This window comes from Crocodylus siamensis, chromosome 4, assembly GCF_052110815.1.
Source record: "Crocodylus siamensis isolate JL-2025a chromosome 4, ASM5211081v1, whole genome shotgun sequence".
Taxonomy (NCBI): domain Eukaryota; kingdom Metazoa; phylum Chordata; order Crocodylia; family Crocodylidae; genus Crocodylus; species Crocodylus siamensis.
This window is the reverse complement of record NC_143398.1, coordinates 115,448,353-115,464,911: the sequence shown is the minus strand read 5'-3', so window position 1 is coordinate 115,464,911 and position 16,559 is coordinate 115,448,353. Positions and strand designations below refer to the sequence as shown.

Genomic DNA, 16,559 nt, shown 5'->3' with positions numbered 1-16,559 from the left:
CAGGTTCATGCAGCTAATAATTCCACTATTTGACTAGGGAGAATTTGGCTCAGTATGTTTTTCCCAGACTATATTTGACCCATTCTGAACCTTGCTCTTTTAGTGGCCTGCCAGTGACATCAAGGCTGTGATGTAAACCATTGATTATCATGAGGGCTGTGATGTCATGAATGGGGCTTTGCACAACCATGACTGTAAATAGGTAAAAGTGCTCACCTACATCTGTTCATGTAAATTTTCAAAAGTAACTTTTAATTTTACATTTACAGCATGATCCCCACCCTTCAATTAATCTGATTTTTCTAAGAGTGGGTATTCAGCCCTTTCTAAAAGTCAGACTTCTAAATTTCACCGGTAAAGTACCAAAAATCACTAACTGCTTTTGCACATTTATGCTGTGTACATCCTAGAACTGTTTTCCAGAACATTGCATTTTCTCACTCTTCTCTTGTATTTTGTACTAAGTTGTCAGAAATAGCAGTGGAATTTAGAAGAGTAAAATGTTTTCCTCTTAGGTGTAATTCTGTGCTTGTAATTTGGGGTCATTGCCTTTGTATTCACTGAAGTTATGGATTGTACAAGAGACATATATACAGGGATTACATAAATGAACCCAAATGTACTTTATCATAGTCACTTCCCAGATTATAATCAGATGTTCATTTGTCATCCATACTCATCGGGGGTACCGAGCACTTAACATTTTATTCAGTTAAAAACAATATTGGTGCCTCAATTAAAAATGTCAGTGTTGCCAGGTTGTTTTTTTGTTAAGTTTAGGTTTTTTGTTTTGTTTTTTGAGGAGAAATATGTTTGGGTACAGAGAAAGTTTGGTTTCTCCACAAATTAGATCTTCTTCCTCCTCTGCAGAAGCGAGAGACACTACATATATTAGGGCTAGCGTCTCAGCTCCAGAATTTCAATTTTCCTCTTACCAGTTAAAGAAAAAAGCTCCCCATTCTGGTCTCTTCTCTTTCTAGTACCAGAACACCTGCCGTGCCTTAGGGTTTGACCAGGAGCATCCAACCCCATCCACATTACTCCAATCACTAAAAAACTGGACAGAATTTAGAAGAGATGGAAGAATACTTGTCTAGGTCTGAAGGGCAAACCTTACAACTGGAGCCTGAAGAAGCTAAATCACTTTAGCTTATCAAAGAGACAGTTAGGTGGCAATTTGTTGATGGTTTGTATGTCTACACAAGCAGCAGATACCATGTTTAAACAAGAGGGATCTTTAATCTAGTTGATCAAAGCAAAGGATCCAATGGCTAGCACCTGAAGCTATAAAAATTTAAACTGGAATTAAATTTTTAAGTGAGTTTAAGATCAGACTGGATTAGATTCCAAATCACACGTAGTATATAAATTAAACTTGGATGTCTTTCCAAAAGATTTACTCAATTTCAGCTAAAACAACTGGGCTCGGCGCAGGAACAAGAAAGTGAAATTCCCTGCAGGATGTTAGTTTAAACAACCACAAGCCCTATGAACCAACAGCATTAATTTCTGGGCCTGTCTACCTTCAATTCGATTCCAAACTCTGAAGCAAAAAGCATCCTTGATCCTCAACCCATCAACCAACTCCAAAGCAAAGCAGGTTACTGTAAAGAGACAGCGATCTCATTGTCCCCATCCCCGCAGAACATTTTGTTCCCTCCTGGAGTGGGGAACTCCTGCATTTCTCCTTACCATGGTGCCTCCAGTGATGTGCTCTTCTCTTTTTGATGAGGACCAGCAGCTTTGGATATTGATGTTTCCCCTGCTGTATCTCTCTCTAAGCTGCTTGGTGGGAGAGCACACAGGCCATACATCCCACATCAGCTAGTGTCCTACAACATCACAGTGCAGATATGAAAAGAGGTCATAATCTCCCCAAGGCAACCTTCACTTCTCACCCACTGCATGATTACATCACCAACCTCCTCTCTCTTTCTCTCACACACATATTAACAAGGCAAGCCCATTGAAACCACATACACGCCCCCCCCAGTCCATTTTTTTCCCCAGTAATCTCTCATACTCATCTCCCTCTTCCCTGAGCTCATTCTTTATGAAAACTTCCCCATTAATTCTTTACAATAAATTTGGAGGTGGAAGATTTTAAGCTAAAGGCTTTCGTCATTGAAGAATTTTACATCAAAACATTTCTTGGAAACATATTCATTTTCCAGTCAGCCTGAGAACAAATTACATATCAGAAACCTGATCTTTTTACTCAAAGCACAGATGTTTTATAATGACTTTCAAAAGTCTCAGTTTCATTACAACCAGAAAAATGGTTTAAAAAACAGCTTTTTAAAACTGAAAAGTTTTCACAAAGCAAAATCTAAGCCAGGTAGACTTATGATGTACACCATATTTACAGCCCATTTATCCAACAATCCTTTAAAGGATGCTAAGTAAACATAAAATGGTATTACTTAACAGTGTTAGAGAAGTAGATTTCTTTTCACTTTGCATCTATAACAATTACATTTGGATCATGAGCCTCATTAGACAGATGTTTTGCTTTCATTTTCAATTCATCTTCATTTCCTGTCTCACCCCTCTCTGAGTAGTGTTCACTAATCTGAAATTCTATGAAATCCTCCTTAAAAACGGGGAACCAGTTTTCAGATCCACCAAGCATCCAAAACTCCAAGTGAGAAAGGTTCAGCTGTAGATGCTGTACATGTATATCAGAGGTGAACTACCTATGACCATGTGCCAGATCCGACCTGTGAAGCCATTTGAATTGGGCAGCTGACATGGGGCTTCAGCAGCATTTGGTACTGGCAGCAGTCACCCTACCATGGTGGGAAAAAGCACCAGCTGTGAACACTTTCCCCATGCCACTGCTGTGAAAAGTGGTGGCAGCAGCTAGCACCTGCCTGCCCACTTCTGACCCAAAATGGGCCAATTCAGCCCACAGCCTTAAGGCTAGGGACAGACATTATACATAAATCAATTTAAGTGATCAGAAACTGGTACACCTGTAACAGAATACAAGTTCAGTGCACATAAACCCATTTCAAAAATAGCTGAAACTGAATGGTTTAAGATAAACATGGCTAAAGTATCAGACTTGACTGATTTAGGTCAAACCAGTTTATGCAATATCTATCCCAGACCCCTTCCTGGTTTAAGTTAAACCAGAGTCACCCAGCATCCCAGATGCTTTGCAGCTCTGTGTGTGGCTCTCTGCTCCAGAGAATAGATTGGTCCCACCCTTTTGCTCCCTAGTCAGAGCTTCAGGGGAGACTGCAGCACAAGTAGGGTCTGCCTGGCTTCCCTTGCTGCTCAAGCAGGGATTCCCTGCTCTCTTCTATCTTCCACAGCATGGACCCTAGCCCCATGGGTCCGCATATGGCTTTGTAGACCTAATCAATAGGTCAGCAGTAATGCCCCTCCTTCCTTCTTCGGAAAAAGCTGTTTAAGAAGAGCTTGAACTAATGAGAGGCATTTGTTTTGTTGATGGGCTGAGCCCCCTGCTGGCTTTATCAGTTACCTTCATAAGGGCTGCAAACCAGCAGAAGCAGGGAGAGGGAGATTGAAAAGCTCAGTATAATCGATAGATGCATGCACTGCACACACACACACCCACCTCTGAGTGCTAGCGAAGGGCTGGGGTCTGGCAACACTCCCACCCCTTGAGCTGTGAGCAGGGAACAGCTTGAGGCGGTGCAGGCCAGGGTAGGGGTTTACACCCCACCCTAATAAGAGCATCCTGCTGGGGCCTGACTATACCCCTGAGCTCAGATCTAAGGAAAGGAAGGGATGGCTGCTCTAGTGCCCCCTAGCTTCTAGCCTGAGCTACTACAAGCATGTGCCTGCATTTCTTCAGTCCAGAGGGAATGTCTGTATGATTGAACTGAATCCAATTCAAACCAATTCAACCTGGGCAGGTTAGAGTAACCTGCAAAGATTGAATCAATTCTGAATTCAGGATTTCTGAATGTCTGTCCCCAACATAAAAGGTGGCGATCTGCCAATCTACATCTCTGAAAGTTAGGTGCTCAGTATCCAAATCAGGCCAGGCTGAAGCCAATGCACAGAACCAGGCCACTGGGCTGCCACGTGCAATGTGAGCCCTGTGCTGGCCCACTGTGCCACAGTGCATGAGGCTGCTCTAGCTCATGCACCACCTACAGCACACTCTGGCTTCAGAGCATGCTCTGCAGCAGCACAAGTTCTAGACCCATGTCTAGCTGGCATCACTGCCTCAGGCCATGCACCACATGCAGTGAGCCCTGGGGTTGGCCTGTGCTGCATACAGTGCACAAGTTGGACCCAGTGTCATGGCACTTTATGCAGCACAAGGGGTCAGACCCAATCCGACCCAGTGTCTTTCATCCAGCCCACAGGGCCAGATGAGTTTGACACCTCTGCTATAGATTGTTCATAGCAAAATTCTCTGTTATTAAGTGTTTCTTCTTTCTTGTTTCCACAGTGCTCAAATGTGGATTAAATTAATCACGGGAAAGGCATCAAGCCATACAATAAGCTGTGTCATGCATGAGCAGTAGAGCTGCACTGATATATTGGTTGCATACTGGATCAGCACCACTAACAGAAAAATGAATGGGATTGGCAATTGACTTCTTTGGGCTGATGATGTCACTGATAAATATCATGTACATGAACGCAGCCACAGCATGCACGCAGCCAGGAATGCAACCTGACAGCTTGAACAGCAACACCCTGCCAGTAAGTCTGTGTGGGGGGAATGGGCAGATTGAGGCCCTCACAGTGAGGGAGGGAATGGGGCAGGGGCAGGCACTCCTCAGCCAGGGCAATAAATAGGACCCTGGGGCCAGGAGCAGGACAGAACCACAGGCAGTCCATCCAGAGGGTATGGAGGGCTGGGGAGGTGGGGGGAAGCTCTCTGCTGCTGCACGTATCCCTGGGGGAGGCATGGGGGGCATCTGCCCCCCAGATCTGAGCACAGGGCAGGGGCAGGCAGGTTGTCCACTGTGGGCTGCACTCAAGGTGGGCTGGGGTGGGGTGAGTGTCGGCACTGGGAGGGGTTGCTACGGGAAATTTTGGGGTGGCTATAGATACCCAACCCCCACCTAACACCACCCCTACTCAAGGCACTCTGCCCTGCTGCCTTTCCCTCAGGAGCCCTGGTGCCCTGAGCAGGTGCAGTGCTGAGGGCTACTTGGTGGGGTCTAGTCACCCCTCTCAGCACTGCCGCCACTGCCTGCCCCATCCCCACCCCACCCGCTCCGAGGAAAGCCCCAGCACAGTGCCCTCCCTGCCCCTGCCAGGAAGTCTGGTGCAACCCCTGGCCCAAGCCTGCAGCAGGTAGCCCGCCCTTGCCCCGTGCACGAATCCGGGGAGAACTTGACCCCCGTGCCTTTCCCACGAATATGCACAGTGGCAGAGAGCTGCCCCACCTCGCAACCCTTGGACAAGCCACCTGCGGTTTCATCCCTCTCTTGGCCTGGGGGTCCTATTCATTGCCCTGGCTGGGTGGCACCTGCCCCTGCCCCACTCCCTCCCTCACCATGGGGGCCTCCATCTGCCCGCCTCATCCCTCTGCCTTCCTTCACACCCCCTCCCGCTCAGACCTACTGGCAGGATACTGCTTTTCAAGCTGCCCAGCTGTATCCCTGTAAACTGGCTATTGGATTGGTATCAGCCAATATGGCTGGTTAATAATCAACTATCGGTATCGGCCAAGAAAATCTTTATTGGTGCACCCCTAATGAGCATGTTTGCAGTAGCGTGCTTTCTGACTAAAGAGTTAGTTCCTCAACTGCACAAGCAAATCTGATGAGTTTGATCCAGGCTGACTTGAATAAACTTAATAAGTGGGTGAATACAAACCTGATGATGTTCAATACCAATAAATGCAAGGTACTCATGTTCAATACCAGTAAATGCAAGGTACTCCACCTCGGGGAAAAACAACCCACAGCACTCTTACAGGCTCAGCAGCGCTACGCTCGCTCACACCATGGCTGAAAGACACTTGAGGGTCATGATTGACCATAAGATGAATGAGCCAATGAGATGTCGCAGCTGGTAAAGCAAACAAAAGTCTGGTTTGCATTGATAGATGCTTCTCAAGTAAACCTAAGGATGTCATCCTCCCACCTTGGTGAGCTGAAGTACTATGTCCAATTTTGGGTCCATAATTCAAGAAGGATGTCGAGAAGCTTGAGAGAGTCCAGAGGAGAGCCATGTGCATGATCAGAGGCCTTATGAAGAGAGGCTGACAGGCATAGGACTCTTCATCCTGGAGAAGTGCAGGCTCACGGGGGACCTGGTGGATGCCTATAAGTACATAAGGGTGTACATCAGGATCTGAGGGAACATCTGTTCACCAGAGCGCCCGAAGGGATAACAAGGACTATTGGTCATAAACTCATCCAAGCCCATTTTAGGCTGGGCATAAGGAAAAATTTCTTCACTGTCCAAGCCCCCCAAAATAGATTCCCTCCAGAAGTGGTGCAGGCACCTACTCTGGACTCATTCAAGAAATGTTTGGATGCTTACCATGCTGGGATACTTTGCCCTACGTGACATCCTGCCCCTAGGGCAGGGGGCTGGACTTGATCTTCAAGGTCCCTTCCAGCCCTAATGTCTATGAAATGATCCCCTTAAAAAGACTGTAACTTTTCTATGTTCCTATAGAGACCTTGCTATTAACTACCAAAATTTAACACTCATTAACAAATAGCTAATGAATAGCTGAAGTTAGTTTGTAACAAAATATGGTTATTAACAAATGTATTGAATTATCATAAGTGCATGGGGCAATGTCAATGAGGGCATTTAAAGTAGTGGTTTAGTGACAGAAGGTAGCAAAGGAAGAATGGTAGTAAGCGTGTTATTTCAGATGCTATAAATTCTAGGGGCTAAAGCAATTCAGTGGTTTGAGGGCAGACGTATGCCTAAAGAATTCTCACTGGTAGATTATCTGCTCATCTGTATGCAACAAAGAGAACATTCCATTAGCTCCAGGCCTTCACCTCCCTCTTAGACAATCTTGTCTTTGTGGAGGCCACCCTGTTCAGTGGCATTTTTCAACCCTTCACCTGCAGAAAATATGTAGAAGTGTAGATATTAGCATCCTGCAAGACAGGGGGAGACAATGGAATCATCCCAAACACCTACATCTGGAGCTATTTGTTCAGAGAGACATACACAGTCTCTCTTTCCCCTTCAAAATACACACATATGAATTTGATGGCAAAATAATCTCACAGGTATGAGATATATGGTGGCATTTCCAGCCGTCCCCACCCCAACACGACAACAAAAAATTTCTAATTAAAGGTAAAGGAAAGAGAAAAATACAACTAAAGAAGAATCAAATACTTTATTTTTGGTTGTAAATTTCTGCCATTTCTGCCAATTTTGAAGTCTTAAACAGAAAGACAAAAAACACTGGTTTTCAAGTAATGATGCAACATATTTAATTTTTAATCAAAAGTTAAGGAAGATGCTCCAAGCAATTATTGATGAATCTGTCAACCTATTCCATGAAAATATAGACCCCGACTCTGCAAACACTATGTACTTGAGTTCAGTGGAACTAGTAAGTTGATTAAATTTGCTCAACTCCCTGACTTAAGTTACATGTGTCTGCACCATCAGGGCTGCAGTATGCACTCAAACAGAAATATTTCCCAAAGAATGATTAGAAAACTCTAAAAATGTCAACACACTAAATGTAAGTATTTCTTTAAAATATCTGCCTTATTAAAGATTGGGCACCAGAATATAGAGCAGGGGCAGGCAATTATTTCAGTTGGAGGGCCACTTACAGAGTTCTGGCAAGCTGTCGAGGGCCACATGGGTTGCTCTGCTCCTTGACAGGTGCCCCGCCCCTGGTCACCATCTTGGGACCAGAAGTCCCACCCCCTAACCCCTGACCTTTGCCACCAGAAGTCCCTCACCTTGCCCTCATAAGTACTCCTTTCGGCAAGGCGCGTTTGCCATCTCGGAACCAGAAAACTACCAAATTATATTCTAAAAATCAAACATCTATTATAACATTTATTAATTTGATTTCAAAAAATGTTTTGTCTGGATGTACATGCGTTTGTGTAGTGTACAGAGGTGACTGCACAATAGCTTAAAATGAAGTCTTACTCTTGTATATTGTGGGGGGTGGGGGACATGGGGGTTGCTGCCCTGCTCTGGACCCCCACTGGCCCTGGGGCACTGGTGCAGGCCCCACACTCCCGCCCAGCTGTCACTGCACTAATGCCTGTCCAACCGCTCACTGCCACTCACCCCCTTGCCTGCTGCCACCATTCCCCTGCTTTCCTGCCCGCTGCCACCGCTTCTCCCATCCCCTACCCACAGGCTGCTCCTGTACAACATGGTTCCCAGCTGCATCGCCAGATCACAAGACTCAGCAGGAACTGGCCCAGCTGGAAGGACTGCAGCCTCCCCAGAAAACAAGAACTGGAGTTTTTACTGCCAGGTTGATAAGGGGGGTCAAGGCTATATTCCCCACTTCTCCTCCCCCTCCCCCACCCCGTCCTTAAGTGACCTTGCCTAGTTTACGTCACAGTAACACTGTTATGCCTCATTTCCTCTATGATTTTATCTTATGATAAAAACAGACATGCATACCTTCACCTTTCTTTAGCAGTGAAGGCTCAGACTCAACAGGGTTGGGACAGCTAGCAAAGCATGCAGCTCTGTGCTGCTGCCATTTTGAGAGACTAGAAATAGTTACTACCTGACATGGACATTGTAAGAGGCAGACGGAAATACACAATGTATAGAGGGGACTGTGGTCGCAGGACACTGTGCCAGATTCTGCAGTGATTTTCCAGTAGGAAGAGGAGTTTGGAGAGTGGATTGGAATCTGCCTCAACATTTCTTTTCCTTTATGTAATGTTAGCAGCAGCAGTCAGCTAAGACACCTGATCTACAGCCCTCTCAGAAGACATAAGGGAACTATTGGCAGAGTGTTCTCCATGAGGACCCTTTGACTCCTGTTTGCTTGCTCCCCCCAAAGTAGCATTAATCTGCTGATTATCAGAACAGTGTGCAAAGACTGCAAACTATTTGTTACAGCACTGGGAAAGCATGAGTTGGAAGGGGGAGGGGAGGAGAGAAGAAGCTGTATTCTGTTGTCTATTAATTTAATTGTAAACAGAGTACAATATTGCTACTGGATGGTTACTCCTAACCAGGCTAGGTTTTAAAATATTTGTTGGATGTCTAAGTAAATACTATTACAGAAGACACTTAAGAAAAAAGTGAAAAGGGGAGGGAACTTAAGCTATTTAGCAAGTTCCTATTTCCCAACAGATATGACAATAATAAATATAGAGCATTTTAATAAAAACAAGTACAGCATGGTTGCCTCTCACCAACCACATATATTGTTCATCCAAACCTGAGCATTATCATTGACAATTAGCTAATAGGCAAGAAATTTTCTAATGTCTTATGCTGAGCCCAGTGTTCCTGGACAGGGGAGAGAATGACCTGGGTGACCCATCACCTCGATGTATCTACTTAAATGTGATTGTTAAATCCAGAATGCCTGTGCTAAGCATCAGAATCACAAGAGAAAACTCTGGTCCCCGTAAATGATGGACTCTTGTTTTCAGGCCCCAATGTTTCATCATGTTTTGCAGAAATGGCCTACATCTTAATGCTGCAAAAACTGGGTTCTGAAAGGGTGCCCAGGCAGGACAGCTGTTTGATTCCCACTGTTCAGTACAGACCCAGTACTGTGACATCTTTTACATGCGTGCCCTCTGGAATTCCACTCCCACTACTCAGAAACAATCTCAAACGCAACTGCAAAGATGGCACATCCTCCCAAAATGGCTGTCACTGCAGTTGGCCACACAACTCTCATTTCAGAGCTGTTCAAAATCAAATCATTTTAACAGTCATCTAAGGAAGGTTTAGATTATGATAGGAGCTAAAACCCCTCATGCCCACTTCTCCATACAGAGAACCATGCCCCAGAGCCTGACAAGGGAGACCAGTAACTAAAGACATTTCAACCTCCACAGCACTGAACCAGGTCCCTACTTTGAAAAGAGAAAAATGATTTGTGCTGAATCCCATATGGGGTCATTTTAACAAGTACACTGGTCTTAGGGAAGAACCTGATACAATCCTTATGACAAGCTGTCACCTGCATATTACAGGAGTCAAAAAGACTTGCTTCAAACGTCAAAACCACTTAGTCTTGAACTTGAGGCTTGTGGGGTGGAGAAAACACAGCTGCCCAGGCCTGATGGAAAAGGTGGATCAGCTTGTAAAGGAAGGGCAGGGATGTGGGAGCAGCTGCAGGGCAAGGGAAAAAAAGAGAGAGGGAGAGATTTGTTACAGAGGTAAGTGCAAAAAACATTACATTCAGAGTTACACTGGTCTGATCCCGACTAGGGCAAGTGGAAGCCTACTTTCTCCTGACCAGGAGCAGGAAGCTTCAGGGCAAAGAGCACTCAACTCTGGTGAGCTACACTGCAGTACACAAAGGCTGATTTGGACATTAGACTCACCTGTCAGTTGAAGCCTAGCAGCAGGGTACTATTAATGATTATATTTCCTAGGACTATTCCAGTCACTAGAAACACTCATTGCAAAGTGAACTTATTAAGTACTAATAAGTGCATTTTAGGGTAGTTTTGCTTTGCCTTGTACCTTAATTGGGTCTCAAAGTTAATGTCAGAATTTTATTTTCCCTTTCTGAAGTCCTGTGGTAGCAACCATTTTTACCAATCTGGACTTCTGACTGCCGCCACTCCTGCAGCATTTCTGGCTGACAGATGGATATAGGGCCTAGAGTATATGTGGACTTCCACACCCCAAAAGTCTGTGCTCCAAAATAATTACCTACATCACCACCTGTTGGGAAGGCTGAGGAATGTGTATCCAGCTGGCCTACACATTTCATTGTAATAATTCAGAAAGAAACTGAGGGTAGCTGAGAGCTGCCACATACCCACCACTAATACACCATATTCTAATGAGAGAAGCATGAATAAAGCCCATCTCTAGCAGTTTCTGATTTTTTATTCGCAGCCATAACAAATGACATGTAACATGCTGAAGCCTTAATCCCATACCTGGGTCGAGTCTCACCACAACAAGGTATAGCATAAAAGCAGCTAATAGCATCTTTTTGTAAGAGATAAAACAGAAGTGGCTTGACATGAACCTCAGTACTCTATGTAGAAGTTTCAGCATGCTCAAGAACTTTTCAGGTAGAGAGCCTGGAACAAGAGACAAAAAGTAGTGTGAGAAGACAGGCAACACAAGACAGAAACTTATGTCTTGAGTGACCTTCAATATCCCCACTTCGGGGCTGAAGCAGGTCTTCACTGACTTCATGACTTCCACGGAGATATCCTCGGGAGCAACTGGGCCAACATGAGACAGGGTATGCTTTGTTTTTCCTCTGCCTGAATACAGGAGCTCCATTTATCAGGGGAGGTGGGGATGGAGGTCATTAAGACACCTGTCATAGTTGGACCCCTACCTTCTAAAGGGCAGATCCCTGTCCTCCAGTATCCTCGCTGGGATAGTGATCTAAACTGATCTGTCCCCAGAGATTCATGAAGCCACTGAGATTCCAGAGCCCCCTGGGGTATGTTCCCACTGGCCTTGCTGGCTATTCTGTCAATGGCTTTGTCAGTTTGTGGAATAGCACACTGACTATAGCCACAGACCCAAGGGCACCCAGGCATCCACTCCCTCTGTGGCAGCAGCACAGTTCCCCCCTGGTATGCAGGAGACCTGAAGCAGAAGGGCAGGCAGTTAGAAAGAAGATGGCTCTTAACCCATATTGAAGATGACTGACTGTGGTGCAGATTCTTCTTAAAGACCAAAGGTATGTCAGGGTGACAGTGAAGATGCTTTTCTTCTCCACTGCCACCGCATCTGCATCTGCAAACTGCAGTTCAGCAGAACTGTTCCAGGTGCTGAATAGTTTAGCTAACCCAGAATGCCCCGCTCAGAAACCAAATTGTCTAGAGTCTGCAGTGAAGAGTTTGTCCTTTCCCACCCAGCTTGCCCCACCTTCCTCACAGACAAAATATAGGAGTATTTTGGTATATTTTGGTACAGTGTTACAGGACGATGTGTCTTGGGGACCACTACTTTTGTTAAAGAGTCAGAGTTCAGAGTTGAGGAGGTTGTTTTGTCCAGTTTATATGGATCAGTTTCAATGACTGTCACCCACTGACACAGGATGTACTCTGGGGGGGATACAGGCAACCAGCTATGACCTGGGTCTGTGCCCCTCCTAGCTTGTAAATAAAATGCTAAGGGAGACTGAAGTTATTGCTGGCAAGGACTGTCAATGCCTCCCCTTGGGTGGGCAAGGGACCAGACATTCTAAAGTCTGAGACTGTTCAGCCTCTATTACTTGACTCTGACTCCCCATCTAACTACCAAGCTCCACTACCTATCTCCAAGCTCCCCTTTTTTGGGGCAGATAATTGAACTGTGGTCACCCAACAGCACATATAAATGCAATTTGATTTCTGAAGCCTTGTTAGTCTGGCTTTTGCCCTAAATACAGCATGGAGGCTATCCTAATGGCCTTGGCTGACAATCTTTCCTTGGAGATTGACTAGGGAAACTGTGCCCTGTTAATCTTGCTAAGATGTTTCCTTGGTTCAGTTGACCATGAGGTGCTGAAAAAGCATTTGCATAGCCTGGAGGGTATATGTGGGACCACACTTAACTGGTTCTGCCCTTTCTTAGGAGAGAGGTTCCAGAAGGTGGTGATGAGTGATAGTTCACCATCCTCTTGGAACCACCCTATCACCCTGTTCAATGTGTATGCAAGGCCGCTGGGTGAGATCATACAGATATTTGTAGCGTGGTGACATCAGTATGCTGATGACACCCAACGTTTTCTTTCTTATCTAAAATAACCTGGACTCTGCAGGCTGTCCTTTCCCGATGCCTGGCTGCAGCTGGGGACTGGATGCAAATGAGCCAGCTAAAGCTGAATCCAGACAAGACAGAGGTGATGGTGATGGGCAGTCAGCATAACCTGGAGGGCAGGGTTTAAACACCTATCACTGATAGGGTTCGGTTTCCTTCTGTCCATCAGATTCACAGCTTTGGGGTGCTCCTGCATCCTCTGCTACACCTGGGTCACCAGGTGGCAACAGTGCTTAGGAGTGCCTTTCACCAACTTCATTGGTATAAAGGTTGCAACCTTTTCTTTCCAACTGAGATCTGGCCACCATCATCTATGCCTTCATAAGCTCAAGGCTAGACTACTGCAATGTACTCTTTGTGGGGCTGCCCTCAAGGACCAGCCAAAGGTGCAGCTGGAGCAGAATGCAAGCTTTCTAATGGGGGTGAGTCACATAACTAGCTCACTAGAGTCTGCACTGGCTCCCAATAGATTACCAGGAGCAATTCAGAGTGCCAGTTTTGATCTAAAAGGCCTGGGCCCTGCCATGACCATCTTCTCCCATATATCCCATTATGGTCTTTAAAGTCTAGGATCTCCTGTATGCCCCCCTGAGCCTTTGTTGGGAAGTGTGGTATATAAATGCTAATACATAAATATACAGTACAGCCTCTGCATTCCCACAGCAATCTTCATAGGGCAGCTTTATGAAAAGAAACACTGTATTCATCTCTGGGTTTCCCCAGATTTGCCTGGGCTTTATCAGAGATGTGACCTCACAACAGATACTGCAATTCAGAAAGTACCAAGGTAAGGGGACAGACAACTATTATTAGACACCTAAAAAACTATTTTGGCCCAATCTCAATTGCTTGCATTTCTAAAATCTGCAAGAAAAATGCAGGAGTATGAAAAGGAAGAGAAAACCTACCCAATGCCCTCTGCCTCACTGTGACAGGCTGCTCTCTGGGAGTTGACTGCATCTCTTCGTGGTGTACCCACTGATGCTTCCTCTCATGAATGGTACTGAGAGTCAAGAGTTGTTGCTCCTTGTCAAAAACTTCACAGCTCTGTGCCAGTTCCTCTGCTTCTGCAAACTGTCCAAGAGGCAGCAGCACATGCAACAGATAGAGCTCCATCACGGTGCCATATGAAGGAAGGCTTTTGTTGGTTAGATCCCTTAACCACTCATTGCCAACTTCCAACATCACATGGGGCTCCCTTACTCTGCTATATAAAAGGATACTAGAATGCAAGAAAGATAAACATTACAAACACAAGCTGTTACCCTCTTGACACCCTCAAGGATAAAAGATGCTGCAGAGAATGAAGTGTCCTACTTGTTCTTTCATTCTAAAAAGGTTTCCTCTGAACAAAGGCATGGCAGCACAGCTCCACACCCGGTCACAAATGGCATACATGGGGCAGTACCAGCCGCTGTGCTGCTGATGTCGACGACATGGCCAGCCACCAGTGCAGCAGCAGCTACTTCTCCACCCCTTTCTCAACAGACACAGTGCCTAGGGATGGGGCCGTGGCTGCCTCCCCTCCTAGTCCTACTCTCATGCAAGGCTGGAAAAAGAAGGGTGGCAAAAAGGAAGGAGAAAAATGACAGAACATGCTAAACGTATATGTTGCTGTACCTGGTTACTTTAGACAGCACATCTAGAAATTATTGGCAGGGACTCACCACAGCTCCAAGATTTTTGGAGGCAGATGTTCAGGGGTGTGGTAATACCGCAGGACCCAAGAAAGTACTTCTCTCCACCGGTTCATCTCTGACAGGGCCTGGATCCCCACAATGCACAGGGAACATTTCACTTCTTCTGAGCTGTCCAATGGATGAAACAGGCCAAATAAGCACTTTGCTGAGAAATGTGGTTTCAAAGCAGTTTCAGCTAATAGACCATTCCAGCAGCATGAATGGAAATATTAAGGTCAGATTCCTCATTCCATAAATGTGCACAGACCTTTTAATAGTAATAAAGATTTGTCCATATTTGTCCACATTTATACATATTAATAAAACTAAAATAAACCCAGTTATATCTAAACAGTCATTCAAGGTGTTACTAGAAAAGCATGACAAAAACTGGCATCATTATTATTAGTACTGCAATCACAATATAAATTTAGCATTAGGATAATTATTAGGATTTCCAAACTAAATAATACATGGTTTACAAAACACACTTCAAAACCAACCCCGTCCTTAACCTCCAAAACAAAATTCAGTGAGAAAAGACTCTCTTCTACCCAAGGCACTGGCCTGAAACCCATGAAATTGGATTCAGTTTCTGTTTACATCCTCAGGACCTGTAACCAGTCATTTAATCTTTTTCTGCCTCAGCTCTCCCTTTACAAAAGGGGACGTTTCTTTCTAACGCTTTTGATCAATCTCATCTATTTAGTCTACAGGCTCACTGACAGTCTGTATCCTCCAATGTTTCTACAGCAGGTAGCACCAGGAGGTGCTGGTCTGAGCTGGGGACACTGGATGGTTGTGTTATACAAACAATGAACAGCAATAAAATGGCAACTGAGAAAAAAAATAAAATACAAATAAAACCAAAACAACTTCCACTCACCTGCAAACTTTCAAAGTATCGCACTGTGCATCTTAAACCAGACAGTTCTACTTTTGGGACTAACTTTAACCCCTTCTTCCAGGAAACCACCATCACCAGGCCCCTCTCCACTTCCTTTAAATACCTTGGTGCACTGTGGGCCAAACTTTTCAGCAGATGTTCCACAAATTAGCCTGACACCTTCTCTGAGGGCCACTCTGATCCCCTCCCCCAATCTGCTGCTTTGCTTTTTGCCTCTTACCCCTATGTTCCCTCCTCTATCTGCTGCTCTGTCCCCTGCCTTATGCTCCCTGCCTGATCTGCCCTGCTTTCTGCTCCCTGCCTTGCACCCCTGTCCAACCTGTTGCTCTGCTTTTCTGCTCCATCCTGCACTCTCTGGCCTGTCTGCTGCTCACTTTCTGTTCCCTGCCCTACTCCTGCCTGTCCCCATCCCTATCTGCCCCATGTCACCTGTGATGCCCATGCCGTAGGCTGACCACCGCCATTCTGGCAGCAGCCCCTATCTGCTCAGTTCACCAGCGGCCAAATATTTTGGCAGACGTGCCACAAATTAGCCCAGCACGGTCCTTGAGTGCCACGCTGATGCTCTCCCCCAACTTGATGTATTGTTCTGCTTTCTGCTACCTGCCCTGTGCTTTCTGTCTGGCCTGCTAGTCTGCTTTCTGCCTGCACTGCTGCTTTGCTTTTTGCTTTCCACCCAGTCGTCCGCCCCACTTTTTGTTCCCCCATGTGCTTCCTCTCCGATCTGCTGCTCTGCCCTATGCCACAGACACCCCCTCCCTCCCGGTCATCCCGCCAGCCCTGTGCCCGCCGCAGCGATGCCCCTGGCGGAGGCAGGCGGCAGTGCCCGGGCACGCGGCAGGGCTCCCCCGCCCCTCCCAGGCCGTGGCCGTGGCCGAGGCCGTACCCGGGGCGGCCGGCCAGGAGGTCGCAGCCGCGCTCGCAGGCGTCCAGAGAGGCCGCGAAGTCCACATGCACCACGAGCAGATCCGCGGCCTCCTCCAGCAGCGCGGCGGCGGCGGCACCGGGCGCGGGGCCCGCGGAAACCTTCATGGTTCGCAGCCGCCGCCGCCTCCTCCCGCCTCCAGGGATCCCGGCCCGCCGCGCGGGGCGCCGGGAAGTGT

General features: G+C 46.3%; 2 protein-coding genes across 6 annotated transcripts in view; both read right to left on the bottom strand.

Moving 5' to 3' along the window:
- Positions 1-6,222, bottom strand: part of LOC149866380 (tubulin alpha-8 chain-like) — a 21,920-nt gene extending 15,698 nt beyond the window's left edge. Inside the window, exons 1-2 of one of the 3 annotated variants that reach the window (XM_090043491.1) lie at positions 6,085-6,222; positions 1,693-1,832 (exon numbers count right to left, since the gene is read on the bottom strand). In XM_090043491.1, coding sequence (XP_089899617.1) covers positions 1,693-1,821 — 129 coding nt within the window. In that variant the 5' untranslated portion in view covers positions 1,822-1,832; positions 6,085-6,222. Of the gene's footprint in view, positions 1-1,692; positions 5,372-5,814; positions 5,945-6,084 lie in introns of those variants that run through there. The other 2 variants (XM_090043489.1, XM_090043488.1) reach the window with 2 other exon arrangements.
- Positions 6,130-16,559, bottom strand: PEX26 (peroxisomal biogenesis factor 26). 3 transcript variants are annotated; one of them, XM_090043493.1, is made up of 6 exons: positions 16,343-16,558; positions 14,538-14,678; positions 13,779-14,092; positions 11,043-11,189; positions 10,109-10,260; positions 6,130-6,264 (listed from the first exon to the last, which is right to left on the bottom strand). In XM_090043493.1, the coding sequence occupies exons 1-5, from the start codon at positions 16,486-16,488 to the stop codon at positions 10,157-10,159; spliced, it is 852 nt and encodes a 283-aa protein (XP_089899619.1). In that variant the 5' UTR covers positions 16,489-16,558; the 3' UTR covers positions 6,130-6,264; positions 10,109-10,156. The 3 variants fall into 3 exon arrangements, with proteins under 3 accessions (XP_089899619.1, XP_089899618.1, XP_089899620.1); XM_090043492.1 differs by lacking the exon at positions 6,130-6,264 and having other exon boundaries at positions 7,294-10,260; XM_090043494.1 differs by lacking the exons at positions 6,130-6,264; positions 11,043-11,189 and having other exon boundaries at positions 7,294-10,260; positions 16,343-16,559.

Bases quoted from the DNA above. Each gene is read 5' to 3' on its own strand.
- PEX26 (XM_090043493.1), bottom strand. From the start codon at position 16,488: ATGAAGGTTTCCGCGGGCCCCGCGCCCGGTGCCGCCGCCGCCGCGCTG. The intron at 14,679-16,342 runs GTACGGCCTCGG...TCCATTGGACAG, and splicing joins CTCCTGGCCGGCCGCCCCGG to CTCAGAAGAAGTGAAATGTT. The intron at 10,261-11,042 runs GTATGGGATTAA...CTTGCCCTGCAG, and splicing joins TGTGGTGAGACTCGACCCAG to CTGCTCCCACATCCCTGCCC.